The sequence below is a fragment of the Argiope bruennichi genome, chromosome 8 (genome assembly GCF_947563725.1).
Source record: "Argiope bruennichi chromosome 8, qqArgBrue1.1, whole genome shotgun sequence".
Taxonomy (NCBI): Eukaryota; Metazoa; Arthropoda; class Arachnida; order Araneae; family Araneidae; genus Argiope; species Argiope bruennichi.
In genome coordinates, this window is record NC_079158.1 from 39,994,904 (window position 1) to 40,009,678 (window position 14,775).

Genomic DNA, 14,775 nt, shown 5'->3' on the forward strand with positions numbered 1-14,775 from the left:
AAAAATATTTTTCAATGGCATTAATTTCACTTTTTCTTTGATATGAATAAAACTTTCAAAATTCATTTAAAAAACAATTTAGCCCCAATGCATATGATAATGTGCAACAGATTAGCAAGATTGTGCAATAGCTGTTTTGCTAAGTAAAAAAAAAAAAAAAAAAAGTCACATTTTTTAATTTATTATTAATTTTTTAACATTTTACAAAATACAGAATGCTTTTTTTAAAACATGATAATGTCTTTAGATTTCCTTCTTTCTGGAAATTGAATGACATCGTAACATACTGAATGCAACTGCTGATGCAATCAGGAAAGAAGAATCAAACATTAGACATTTTAATACTATGAATATTCAAACTAGAAGTTCGATTCGCTGTCTTTTGGTATTATTTAAAAGAAAATTTGTTTGCCATACAAAATTGACTCTTAATTGGAGAGGTTCAATAATGATGACGGACCTTTTTTGTTTTTTTAAAGATTTTATTGTTTCTCCGCTTTCGGGAGTTTCTTTGAGCTTTGCCTTTCGGCATGCTGCTATGTCGATGATGTTACAAAGACTGACGGTTTTTTCCATATACCGCTAGAGGGCGTTACAAGTGAGAGGCGGGGCAACATGCTTACGTAACATTAATCATCAATTTTCAGCATTATTACACATCATTCTAATCTTTGGGGGGGGGGGCTAAGATTCAATAATTCATCTTGTACTAGTTTTCCCAAGTCAAAATCTACTGATTCTTTCTTATGGACCTAATTTAATACTTGCAGTTTAAATTATCTTTCGAATCTTTCTTTTGTCTATATTATTTCAAATAAAATTTGATTGGCAAATAATTTTTTTTAATTAAATGATCTTTATCAATTTTCAATATTTCTGCACAACATTCTAATCCCTGGAAACAAGAATGCATTTATCCATCTTGAGTAGGTTTTCCCGGGTCGAAATCAATTATTTCAACTTTATGAAACTAATTAATATTTGCAACGTAAGATTAAAATTCCCAATTACATCATGAAATTCGGTCAAAGATTATGTAAATTTAACACATTGAACTCTGAAATACGATATTTATCTGTCTTTCTATTTTTCTCGGAACAAAGTTATTTATTGACTAGCAGACGATAATTCCATCTGATTAAAATACTGAATTCCAAAGAATCTATGAGGAAACGGAAAAACCAGCGCGATCGGTGAATTCCCTTCTTCCACAGAATGGGAATTTTTCGCCCTTATCTATGCAACATTTAGCAACGAAATTGGTTCTTCCTTTGTTTAAGTTTTGTATAAAACATCTGTGACATCTCAATGGAAACTCAAAAGAAGATTTGTTGTTTAATATATGTAGATTGGTTATTAAACGCACAATATCACCAGAAATGAAATATTTCGCTGTTGCATTAGCGTTGTTTCTTTTATTGGCCATCACATTCGGTAAGTTTCATTTTGGATATTTTAATTGTTTTCGACTTTTTAATGAAGTCAATTCTTTTGAAATTAAAAAAAAAATACGACAGATGCAACTCAATATTCCATCTGATATCTAATTCCAAATCGTTGCGCTGTGTTGTCTGTTATGGATTATTATAAATAAAAAATAAATTCTATAATTCAACTGATATGAAGTACTCGTCGTGTACCACGTGCCATTAGTGTTTAAAGAATAACAACATCTAAATAATAAATGAATTAATATGAATTTCCTGCCATCTAGCTATAGAGAAGGTGAGTTTAAAAATGGGTAAGCATATATAGCGTACATGCTTTTACAGTGATATATTTACACACAGTATGTAAAATTATTATGTTATATCAGAGTCGAATTATTAAATAGGCAAAGGGTGCAATTGCCTAGGAACCCCACAACTTTTTGGGACACCGAAACATTGATATTTTTTGAGATCTTTTATATTTTCTGATACTATAATTTTGTACTATGGCACTGCACTTGAGCTTATTAAAATAAAATATCATTTAAACGTTTGAGGATTATTCTAACAATGTTCCAAATTAATTTTTTTATAAAATTTATATTGCGTTGAGTAATATTTTTTTTTAATTATAAAAAAATATATTGCTTTATAATTAAAAAAAAATCCATATCTATATTTTAAAAAAACTTTTGCTTTTTTTTATGTTATACACTGAAATCAAATCTCTTGAAACAGATCCGAAGCTTAATATTTCCCTACTTCAATATGTCAACATTAGCTACTAAAAACTGATTTAAGTAGAAATTAAATTAAAATCAAGAAAATATATATTTGACTTTGGAAGTTTAGGGCAGGAAAAAGGAGGCTTCGAGACTTCTGTTTCCTAAGATCCCCTAGAGAATCTAATTTTGCCCTGTTTTATAAGCTACTAAACGAAAAAGAAGAATTCGGCCTCGAAATTTTGATGAAACTAAACTTCTCAGACCTTCTCAAGATCGAAAAGTATATTTTTGGAATTATATCTGCCTACTTGGCGGTGAAGACGATAATGCATAATGGCATTGATTTGGAGTGATAAATTTGGTATACATTCTGAGCATCCGACTTATAGACTTCTATCAAAAATTGGACGAAATCAATAGAAGAAAAGTCTGTCTGTCTGTATATATGTGAACTTGGTAAATAAAAAAACGTTAAGAACTTTAAGAATGAGATTCGATAAATAGATTTACTATCAAAATTATGCTTATTAAATTTTGGGTCAAACCTGTCAAAGGGTTTTACCAGCTATCTGTACATTTGTATGCATATTGTAGAAATCACTCAAAAACGTAACGACTGAGATAAATAAAATTTATATGCAATCTTGTAACAAAAGTTGTAGATCCAATTGATGAAGAAGATGCATCCAAAGTGAATACTCAGTTTTCTTTATTTTATGAAGCCCAAAACATATCATATTGCACAGCTATAAGCGGAGAAGGAGGTACTCACACTTGCGGTTTATAGTAACTTTCGAAGGTTTGCCTGCCTTCTCCCTTCACTGCCTCACCGTCATTACATGTTCAGGGAATGCAGAGTAGGAATAAGGAGAAAAGAAGACACTATATTGTCTAGATATATGATAAAGTCGATGGGAGACAATCCCACTCATTTACATATACAAAGATTTAAATTATATTTTTAAAAAAATAAAGGATCAGTCATCTTTATTCATAATGATTCTTTCCCTCTTTTCTTATAACTATGTGGTGAAAGCTTATAAGCCAGTTAACAGCTACGTTACCCGAACGATTGCTTTTGTATTGTGGTTATGTTACTGAGCTGCGAACCACAAGGTCCCAGGTTCTATCCTCGCTCATGTCAATTCGCTACAACTATATCAGAGCACGTGCTTAACAACAACAACAACATAAAAAAGGTATTGTATCAAACAATGAAATAATGGAACTGATTTGTAGCGAGTGATATTTTATGTTTAAAACACATTGGAAGATATATATAGACAAATTCTAAGCTCGATACTAATGCATTCAGCATTTTGAGGCCCGAAGCAGTACACATTTCAAGGTCATTAGTTTCCCTTTAAGTAACTTATTAATTAATTGCTCCAAAAAGTTAATATTTTATTTTAATTTAATTTTTTCATTTTTATTTTGTGAAATCATGTATGCTTTTATTTATTTAATAAGCATTTGATCAAAAACTGGCTAAACTAATTAAATGTTTGAAAAATTATTAATTATTAATTTTTCTACATACAAATAAAAGCATTAAATTATTATGATAGGTTATAAGGAAATAGTAAGCTTCAAATAAATATAATTTTAAAAATTATAATTTTACGGATTTGTAAAATGGAATATAATATAATTAGTAAAAGAATAATCAGTTTTCAGAAGTATTATATATAAGGAGTTAATTATACTTCCATTTATTTAAAAACGGTTTTAATAGTTCATTGTAAACATATTCTATAATCCTAACATTTTATAATTCTTGGAATTTTTCATTTATTTTTCAACTACACTAATATTCTTTTGTATTCGACTTGACTGTGGTTCCTCGCAATTCGGTTGCCATAGATACCAGCTTAATCGAAAGTCCACCATTGAATCAATTTTATTTATAAAATTCAAATACAAGTGGTAAAATGAAAAAAAAATTATTTTTTGAAGTATCTCTCACAAAGATGAAGAAATAACTTTGACTATTTTGATGGAAACTTTGTTCAAATGAATACATTTTCTTTTACTCACATTTAAAACTAAAATTTCTTTCTTTTCAGTTGACTGCCAAAACAAATCTCCGCAAGTTGGCAAGGTAAGTGAAATTTTTGTACAAAACTATCTAATTAAAGCATAGAACTAAAAATTGTGATTGAATCCATTGTCATAATAATAAAAATATATAAATACTAAATAAACTTTCAGATTAAAGGTCAGATGAAATTTCAAATATCCTCTTGAAACAGAGATTTTGACAAAGAAACAGAAAAGTGCTCCTCTTATTTTCAAATCATTTGGAGAATGTTTTCGTCCGCTCGTGGCAATGAAAAGCGAAGTTTTTTTAAAAAGCTAGACCCCTTTGAGGAACAGTTGGTTCGCCGGGAATTTCGATTGTTTGTATTTTCAATGAAATGTCTTATATATGTAGTGACGAGCGCCTGTTGGCGAGCGCCATCTGCTGGTTGTTAGACAGAGTTGACGCTGGTTAGACGGAGAGCAGATCAGACGGATCTGGACGAGAGTGAAGACGTGTCAGATCAGACGGATCTGGACGAGAGAAAAGACGTAGCAGATCAGACGGATCTGGACGAGAGAAAAGACGTGGCAGATCAGACGGATCTGGACCAGAGAAAAGACGTGGCAGATCAGACGGATCTGGACGAGAGTAAAGACGTGTCAGATCAGACGGATCTGGACGAAGTAAAGACGAGACGAGACGCGACGTATTCGACGAAATCTACTGAATGTTCAATTCTTTTATGTTAATGTATATATATCCTAAATGTCCTAATCGTCCTAAATGTAATTAAATGTGCGTTCTAAAATAGTAGTGATTTCTGAGTCCTACATATATAATTTAATATTCATGAATCCCTCACTATTTTTAAGCAGGAAATTGTAGCAGAAATTAAAGCCATACCTGCTATATTCATTGTGTATACTAGCTTTATTCATTTCGTACATAGTGGAGAGGTTCGATAATGATGACGGACCTTTTTTGTATTTTAAAGATTTTATTGTTTCTCCGCTTTCGGGAGTTGGATTGAGCCTTGCCTTTCGGCGTTGCTGCTTCGTCGATGATGTTACAAAGACTGATCGTTTTTTACATATACCGCTAGATGGCGTTACAAGTGAGAGGCGGGGCAACATGCTTACGTAACATACTCCCGCCTTGAAATTGCACAATTTCAATATTCAGACACTATATGAATTTCACACATAACAATAAATTCGACAGAATTATTACAAAAAATGAATAAATGTAAAAACAAATTAAAAAAATACTGAAATAATTCTTAAATATAAATTTACACAAAATAGTACTGAAATAATTCCTATATATACACATTTATACAAATGAGTTAAAGTCTCTATATATTATTTACAATCATATACACATATAAATCCAATTAATTTTTTGGAAGTAAACATATTTGACTAATACCTCTTTTAATAACACCATTCAAAACTCTTATTACAACAACTCTGACTAAACCATCTGAACCTTTTATTAATTCTTGAATTCTACCCAGTCTCCATTTATATGGAAGCAAATCTGGATCTTTGATTACAACTATATCATTAAGATTTACATTATTCTTAGCAAACTGCCATTTGTTTCTAAGATGCAAATTATTCAAATAATCAAGTTTCCAATTTTTCCAAACTTGTTGTACTAATTTAGTTAAATTTGCCATTTTGACAAATAATTAATTTCCTCTGAAAATTCAGAAGGTTGCACCTTGCTTACCATGAAGTTGGATGCTGCTTCAATTTCCATTATTATTATTATTATCTTACCTTTTTTACATTTTAGAAGAACACTTCAAATGATTAATAAATCTGAAAAGATAACTTACAATTTTAGTACAGTTGTTACTTAAATTTAAAATATTACAAATAAAATTATTAGAAATATTAGTTAGTAAAATCAATTCACAAGGAGTTTTAAATTCTTTCATAAAGTCATTGTTGATTGCACACACTCGCGATTTGCTGCACAAGACTTGTTTTCACTTCACAGGATTTATCAGTCACTTTAATCGTGAAAATGTCTGTGGGACGCCACTGCATTCCGAGCGTTTTCACTGTTGTTAAGTCTGGAAATTCAAAATTTACGTTATGATTATTCCCTAATAATCCAGGGTGGTTTGAAACCCATTTGTGAAGTTGCATGCCTCCTTTACTTAAAAGTTCTATTAACTGCTGTTGTAAAGCCTTGATTTTTGGTAAGTTAATTGAACCAGTTAAAATGTCAACATAAACACCAGTAAGAAGTGCTGCAGATGCTTGAGGAAATTCACTTTTTTCTTTCTCAGCTAATGCCTTGAGTGTTCTGGTGGCTAAAAATGGAGCACATTTTGTTCCATATGTCACAGTCCGTAGTCTGTATGTTTCCACAGGAGCAAATCTATTAGATTTCCACAGAATTTTTTGCGGGTCTCCATCTGCTTCTGCAACCAAAATTTGGCGATACATTTTCTTTATATCTGCACTAAATGCAAACTGATATGTTCGGAATCTTGGAATGATGCAAAATAGTTCCTGTTGAACTGTACCGCCGTTCAATAAAATGGAATTAAGTGAAACACCATTGCTAGAATTTGCAGATGCATCAAAAACGACACGCAAGGGATGTGCTTTCTGGGCGAAATACGGCATGATGAGGAATATGATATTCACTATTGGCAATTTCAGGAGAATCTAAAATTCCTTCCATATGATTTAACTGGAAATATTCATCCATGAAAGCCTTGTATTGTATTGCCATTGTTTTATTTTTATCTAATCTTTTCCAAAGTAAATTTAAACGTCTTTCCGCCATTTCTTTTGAATCACCTAGAGTAGAACGTTTTTCTTCAATTATTGGTAATTTAACATTTCTTCCGGTACTATCTCTCTTATGAGTGGAAAGAAAATGTTCCTCACAGTAAGTTTCTTCATATGTTTTTGATTCGACTGAATCATCTGTATTATCACCAGGAAAAGATTCTAAGTTAAAGAAATTTTTAACAGAATTCTCCAGATTATCATTTTTAAAAATTAATCCAGAAAAGAAATGAGAATTTCTGCCGTTGATTGTTCCCGTTACTAAATATCCAAACACACTATTTTGTAAGAAGAGTGAATTATCATATGATCTAAATTTTTCTGCCTTCAATAAATCAAAGAACAACTCACATCCGAGTAATGCATTAATTTCACTAGGAATATGAAAAGTCTCATCCGCAAGTTTTATCTCACTTGGGAAGTTAACTTTTGAGATATCAATTTCATTAGAAGGAGTTAAATGCGTTATTTTAGGCATAATTAAAAATGCTACAGTTCTGGAAAAATCATTGCTTTCATTAAAAATGGCAGTGGTTATTTTATTTTTAACGAAGAATTCTCCTCCGTTAATACCAGAGATGGATGCATTAACTTTTTCCCGCTTCAAATCTAAAGAATTGGCCAAATCTGCAGTTATTATGTTTACCGAACTTCCAGAATCCAACAGGGCTTTTATTTTTATTTTTTGACCAAATGCGTCTTCAATAAATAACTGTGCGGTGCATAGAAGGTTTGAAGATAGTTTCGAGTTACTTGCAAGCGCTGACTCAGCCTCAGGGGTCAGTTTTTGGGGGAACCTCGACGAGCCAGACGGTTCATTGTTTACATAAAGTTGCTCCCCCGCGTCTGGGGGCGTTACCTCTGCAAGGCGCGTACTTTTAGGATCCAGATGTATCAAAGAATTATGGCCTGATTTTTGACAGCTTCGGCAGAGGAATGTGGATTTGCAGGGTGGCTTATGCAATTTCAAACAGTTCTTGCAAATGTTATATTTTTCTAAAAGCTCGATTCTTTTAGTAACACTCAATTTTAAAAATTCAGAGCATCTTTGTAAAGGATGTTCAAATTTACATAAATACATGGCTTTGCATTTCTTAGTTTATTCGCATTAAGAAGAAAGTTTTTTGGCTTATTTATTGCGCCTTGAAATTCCTTGTGGTACTTGCTACTTGTAGGGTATTTCCCTAATTGATCGAGTACCATCGCTCTTGATTCTAAAAATTGCAAGAGCTCCTTCAATGAAGGTATTTGTTTCGATTGTATGGACATTTCATATGCCTTTCTACTCTCTTTGTCAAGTCTTTCTAATATTATATTTACTAATATAGCATTTGTTAAGTCATTACATTCTAAATTCAAACTTTTTAAACCTCTCAGACTTTTATTTATTGTGTCTGTGATATTTCGTAAGCCTTTTGCAGACTCAAAATTTAATTTTTCTAGTTTTAGCATGTTTCGAATGTGAATATCAACAACTGCTCGCTTATTTTCAAAGCGTTCTTCGAGAGCAGCAAACAGTGACTCAAATGTATCGTCACTTGTTTCTATAAATTTAGCTTCACCACGGAGGGCAGCTTTTAAATAAAATAACTTTTGATCATTCGTTAATTCGATATTATCGTTTATTAGACACATAAATTGATTTTTGAAATTACTGAATTCTTCCATTTTTCCGTAAAATAACGATAAGGGAATTTCCGGAAGTTTCGTTTTTAATTGAATATGATTGATATAAGCGTTCAAATTTGAATTTTGATCATTTATATTATGAATTACATTTTCGTTAACATTATAATTAGAGAGTAAGCATTTCAAACTTACCTCTAATTCGTTTCTTTCTTCTTCGATATCCAATATTTCTTGATCGCACTTCTGGCTTAACGTTTCATCTTCGTCGATTTCTAAATACTCCTTGAATAAAATTTCTAATTCATTTTTTATTTCTTCCACAATTGCCAGCTTTTGTTGACAGCTTAATATGAATTTATTTTCTTCTTCAACCGTTGAACTACTTTCAACAAACTTTTTAACACTTGTTAGTTTCGCCTTTATCCTTCCACGGATTCTATTTAACTCTTTGGCTTTTTGAGTTTTATTTTTCTCCATAGTTTCGCTAATTCGTCTCCGGATCGCTAGGACCAGAATGGAGAGGTTCGATAATGATGACGGACCTTTTTTGTATTTTAAAGATTTTATTGTTTCTCCGCTTTCGGGAGTTGGATTGAGCCTTGCCTTTCGGCGTTGCTGCTTCGTCGATGATGTTACAAAGACTGATCGTTTTTTACATATACCGCTAGATGGCGTTACAAGTGAGAGGCGGGGCAACATGCTTACGTAACACATAGACCATTTTAACAGAGTCAACTCCCATGACGTCAAAACGTATAATTATTTCATCTCTTTTTGAATTTTCGAGGTAATGTAACTTCATTTTTTTTATTGTAAGCTACGTGGTTATTAAACAAATCCTACTTCTTAGATTCAACAAAGGTAGAAAATCATGCTATGAATATTTGATGAACAAAATCGTGCCATTTTGGCATCAAAATCATATCATTTTAATAGCTTTACCCTCGTTCTATCCATTTTGTATATGAACTGTCGCAATAGAATCAAGTCATATGACATCATAGTGGTATAAAAAATGGTTCATGCATCTTTCCACTTTGAAGTTTCTTTAATATAAACAACACAAATCTCTACTAATAATAAATTGGAATGTTGGTGATCTACAGACTAGACCGTTTGACATAAAGCTTTATCAAAATTCGCACATGTAAACCTTGGATAGTGAAAAGGCGTATCTTTAAAAAAAATTTTTTTTTTGAAATTTTAGTTAAATAAAAATTAAATTGGATTTCGGATTGTTTCCAGCGATAATGACCTAAAATATTATTTTACAAAAATTACTTTTACGCCGTTTCAAAATAAAATTTTATTTGATAATATTAATTTAACAGTGGAACAAAGTTTATTTGAATGTTGGTGATTTTTAAAAAAATAATTGTGGCTTAATTTTAAATACTAGATTGTATTGTTGCTTTAACTTCAAATCATTTCTTCGTTAAATATTTAATCGCGTAATTTTATTAAATTGTGAAAATTTAAAGATTTTATTTAATATCTATATAGTTGAATGAAAAGTGAATTTGTTATACCGCCAAAGTTAAAAAATGGTTTAACCAGATAGTTAATGATTTAATGTTTATATATTATATACAGCGATATATATGTTTATTAATTTTTATTGCAACTCTAAAAACTCTTTATCATTATTTATTGCAGACATCCAGAATAGTGAACTTTTGGCGAGTTTACGGACGGTTGGCACGATTTTGTTGTGCTTAGCGAGAAACCTGATATTAGTTTTTTTAAGTCCTTTCGAAAATAAGATACTACATATTAAAAAATCGTAATATATAATGGTTAAATCAAAAGGTCGATAGTTCTATCATTTATGAAAAACGCAAACGAGTCGTTTGTTGAATATTTATGATTTTGGGGAAGATAAAAAAAAGTAACTAGAATAGAAATTTCTAATCTATATATATAAAAAAATGTATCAAAAAAACGCAAATGCGTGCTTTAATTTACCAATAATAAAGGGTGTCTTAAAATTAATGCAAGATTTGAATTTGCCATCATTCGTGCAGTAAAGTATTGGCAACAATATTAATAAAAACCATCTGACAGCTGATAGTTTAGGATTAAATAAAATGGAACAACGTGTTAACGCAGGATTTGAATTAAATAAAAAACACAGTTTTTTTCCTTTCAACTGTTATATTTTTATTGAATCGTTAAGTACACAAGATAGGGTTATGTATGGAATAAAACATAGGGCAAATGGCTTCCGCGGGTTTTCTGCACATACGCACTCTTTTGTCGAAACTTTACGTGACCATTTTGCATAAATGTGACTGAATTTCGTTGATGCAGCATTGAATTTCCACCTTCAATGCACCCGTGCTTGTGGGCTTGTTGGAATAGCCTTTTGACTTGAAATAATTCCATAAAAAGAATTCCAATGGTGTTAAATCACACGATCTAGTGGGCCAATCCCCACATTTTCGGACTGTAGCCAACAGACTTTCATTATTTTTGAAATATTATTCAAAAATGAAAACATGCTGGTCTATCGTGTAACGCTCCATTTTTACTAGCTTTAAACTATCAGCTGTCAAATAATGTTTTAAATAGGGTTGCCAACACCTTACTGCACGAATGGTGGCAAATTCAAATCTTGCGTTAATTTTGGGACACTCTTTAGATGGACATACTATATAAAAAAAATCAAAATGAAAAATGTTCGGCAAATTAATTATTATTTTCTTCAGCCCCAGTTTAGTTTACAAGGCGGCGGAGGAGGAAAAAATCATCGCAATTTTCAAGCTGGATTCAATGCAGGAGTTGGAACAAGAGTATGGCAGAGTAAAAAGAAGGATATGAGTCTGGATGTTGGCGCCAATTATGGAAGAGGATACGCACGAATGGACGGACACACATTCAAATCTAAACCTCAATATGGTGTGGGAGCCTCCTTCAAATGGGGAAAGAAATAACATGGAGTAGACAAGTTCATTGATTGTTTCTTACAGTGCAATATTCTGTAAATATATTGTTATGGATTAAAGATTATTTTTGTAATAAACGTTGAAAGTCGATGGAAGTGATTCATCATTCAACTGCAAGATATTTTATTACAATGTTATCAAATGCAAAAGTCATCTAAATTTTCTTATAATGCATTTAAAAGTAGTTGATACATTTCAACACATTTAAAAACAACAATAACCCCTATTCTGCAATGGAATTACATAATTAAAATAAAAATTGCCAAGTTAAAAAAGTTTATATCTAGTTTCCTATTTGGGAAATTTTTTGACCTCAAGCAGTGCATATTTTGAGACTGCTCTTTCAATAACTGACTAATTTTAACTTCATATTCAAATATTCTTTAGATTAATCATTATTCTAGTTATTTATTTTTTAATAAACAAGCCATAAAAAATGAAATTCTTGAAAAATTAAGCACAATTTTAAATTCCTTACTTACAAATAAAGTTATTTAATTATAATGACAAATTATAAGAAAATAATGCACTTCCAAGCAAATATAATATTAAAAGTTATTATTTCATACGACCTATTAAATGAATCTAATATAACCAATTAAATGAATAATTAATATTCCAATTTCTTATTAATAAGTAATTGATTATATTTTAAACTTATCTCTGGTGACTAGCTGGTTTGTTGGGAATATTGGTTATAGTTAATTTTAGATAAATCGCTTAAATATAATTTCAAGCCAATGATCTGCCAAATGAAAAGGCATTATAAGCATGTTTCTTTAGTTATCTTGCTTAAGTTTTGTTTATGGTGTATGTGAACTTTTCTAAAGGAGAACAAACTCGTTAATCATAACATTATTAAAAACAAAAATGCTAAGTTCATCTAGCTTCTGAATTTCACAGTACTGTAACTACACTTTTTTAAAAAATTTATTTTACAGACCACCCAGATATCTACAAAATTCTTCTTCTTTAGCTTCCAACGATAGAAGAAAATGATGTGATCAAAGATTTGATAGAACAATAAAAAACAGTTTGAATTTCAGGGTTACAATGTAATTTGTTGTTGGAAATTATGATTTTTTAAAAAATTTTGCACAATTATTTAATTGGTATAATTAGAAAGATAATTTCTTAATTTTTTGAAACAATGTATAAAATTTATTTTTGTGCAATAATATTTTTAAAAAATATCGCAAAAAAAAAAACCCCTGAAAAAATTCAGTTTTATTTTTAATTAATTAAAGTCTCAAAAAAAATCTATTTGCAGTGCAAACTCTCACTCTTTAACATATGTGTCAAATTCGGTAGATGCAGGTCAGGTAGTCTAGCCTGTAGAGTGCCTACATACATTCATCTTTATTGTTAGAAGAGATTACTTAACAGTGACATTAATGATTCAGAGTAAACATACATTATTATCTTAATATTTTATAATTCATATCTTTAATTCACAAAATTTATATTCTTTATAAATTTGTTTATTCAGCAATAATATCTTTTAATCAATTTATCTACACACCCCTCTACTCAGGACCTTAGTCAGCTGCCTAATTGAAAATCCGCCATCGATTATACCTCAAAGACAAAAAGAAACATGTAAACGGTATGTATGGGCATCTAATAACGTGATCGCTTGTAATTTTTTTATATCATATGTTATGTAATGATTATATCAAACAATGCCCATTATTTGGGAGCGGGGGGGGAGCTAAACAGTTATCTACAACAAAAAAGTTTAATATCAGTTAATGAGTTCTTTAATAAAAATAAAAACTTCAATATGCTTCAAAGAAATTTTAAAAAATTAAAATGAAACGAAATGGACATGTAAGATTAACAAAATTTCATGAGATTTTATTACTTAACCATCTGTAATTTAATATGCTCTCAGCTGACAAAAACAAACAAGTTTACACTTTGTTTATCAAGAGGATTTAATTAATTTAAGATCAAAAACTTGTCGAATACTACAAAAATAGTCAGTTTATTTTCTGCAGGGGATGATTTGGTAAACTTTTTGAATGTTCATCACATTAATGTTAAACTTTTTAAACCTTTGCAATTTTGGTGCAAACTTTTGTTTGTATTTGAAATACAGGAGGATCAAGTATCATAATCATTAAGAAGTTCGACTACGAAATTTTGACGAAACCTCACTTTTCAGAACTCCCCAAGTCTGACATAGATTTTTGACATTATATTTCTCTTTTTCTGAACACAGTGATGTAAGAATATAAAGAGCTGGACAGATAAAATTTTGTATGCAATCTTTACACCAAAATACAGAACTTCTAATTTGGTGCGAAATATTTTTCAGAATTTCTGTTACTCCAATTGCAACATCGTAATTCAAAAATGTAGAGAAATGAATAGAAAAAATTTTACATTACCAGAATTGTAGAACTATATCAAGTTTTATCCTAATTCCAATAAGTTGACCATCTGCCTATTTCTCTGTTAGCTTATATATGAACACCACGATTCAAAATAGTAACATGCAAGCAAAATGAATTATGATATGTAGGTTTGATATCAGAATTATAGACTTGTTATAAATTTTTGATCCAAACATGAGTTGGAAATGGTTCAAAGTGCATACTCAATTATCTATCCCATACTACAAAGATACATATAAAATGCATTCTTTTTATTTTCTCATTTGCAGAAAAGAAACAATAGTGATACTCAAAAAATAAAAACTCGAAATTTTAATAAATTTCCTTAAAAAACATATTTTTGGAATTATATCTCTATGAGTGTCTGTCAGTCAACATAACTCAAAACTATTTTGAGCTACATGGATGAAGTCTGGTATGGTATATTAAATTTGTAGATTTCTATGAAATGCATTCACAGGAAGTCTAGCTGTCCATGAACGAACATAACACAAAAGCAAGAAGAATTAACTTGTTACTCTGTTTCATAATCTAAACAGCAAATCCTACTCAAATTTTGTATAAATCCGTAAAAGAGATGACTAATCGTTGGTCTGTAGGTACACATTCATATAAATGCAATATCTCAAAATTGCAATGACTTAAACAAATGAAATTTACAGTAATCATTTTACTGAAATTATAATTCTATATCAAATTTTGCTTTCAAATGATCAGCAAAAAGTTTTAGAGAATGCATACTCGATACTTCTTCCTTATACTATAAACAACAAAATTCTCATATGTGATATTGTGAAAATAAAAATCTGAG

General features: G+C 30.4%; 1 protein-coding gene across 1 annotated transcript; it reads left to right on the forward strand.

Moving 5' to 3' along the window:
* The first annotated feature begins 1,275 nt into the window (after positions 1-1,275).
* Positions 1,276-11,655, forward strand: LOC129980526 (uncharacterized). The gene is made up of 3 exons (XM_056090868.1): positions 1,276-1,434; positions 4,222-4,256; positions 11,329-11,655. The coding sequence occupies exons 1-3, from the start codon at positions 1,380-1,382 to the stop codon at positions 11,551-11,553; spliced, it is 315 nt and encodes a 104-aa protein (XP_055946843.1). The 5' UTR covers positions 1,276-1,379; the 3' UTR covers positions 11,554-11,655.
* Positions 11,656-14,775: the final 3,120 nt, after the last annotated feature.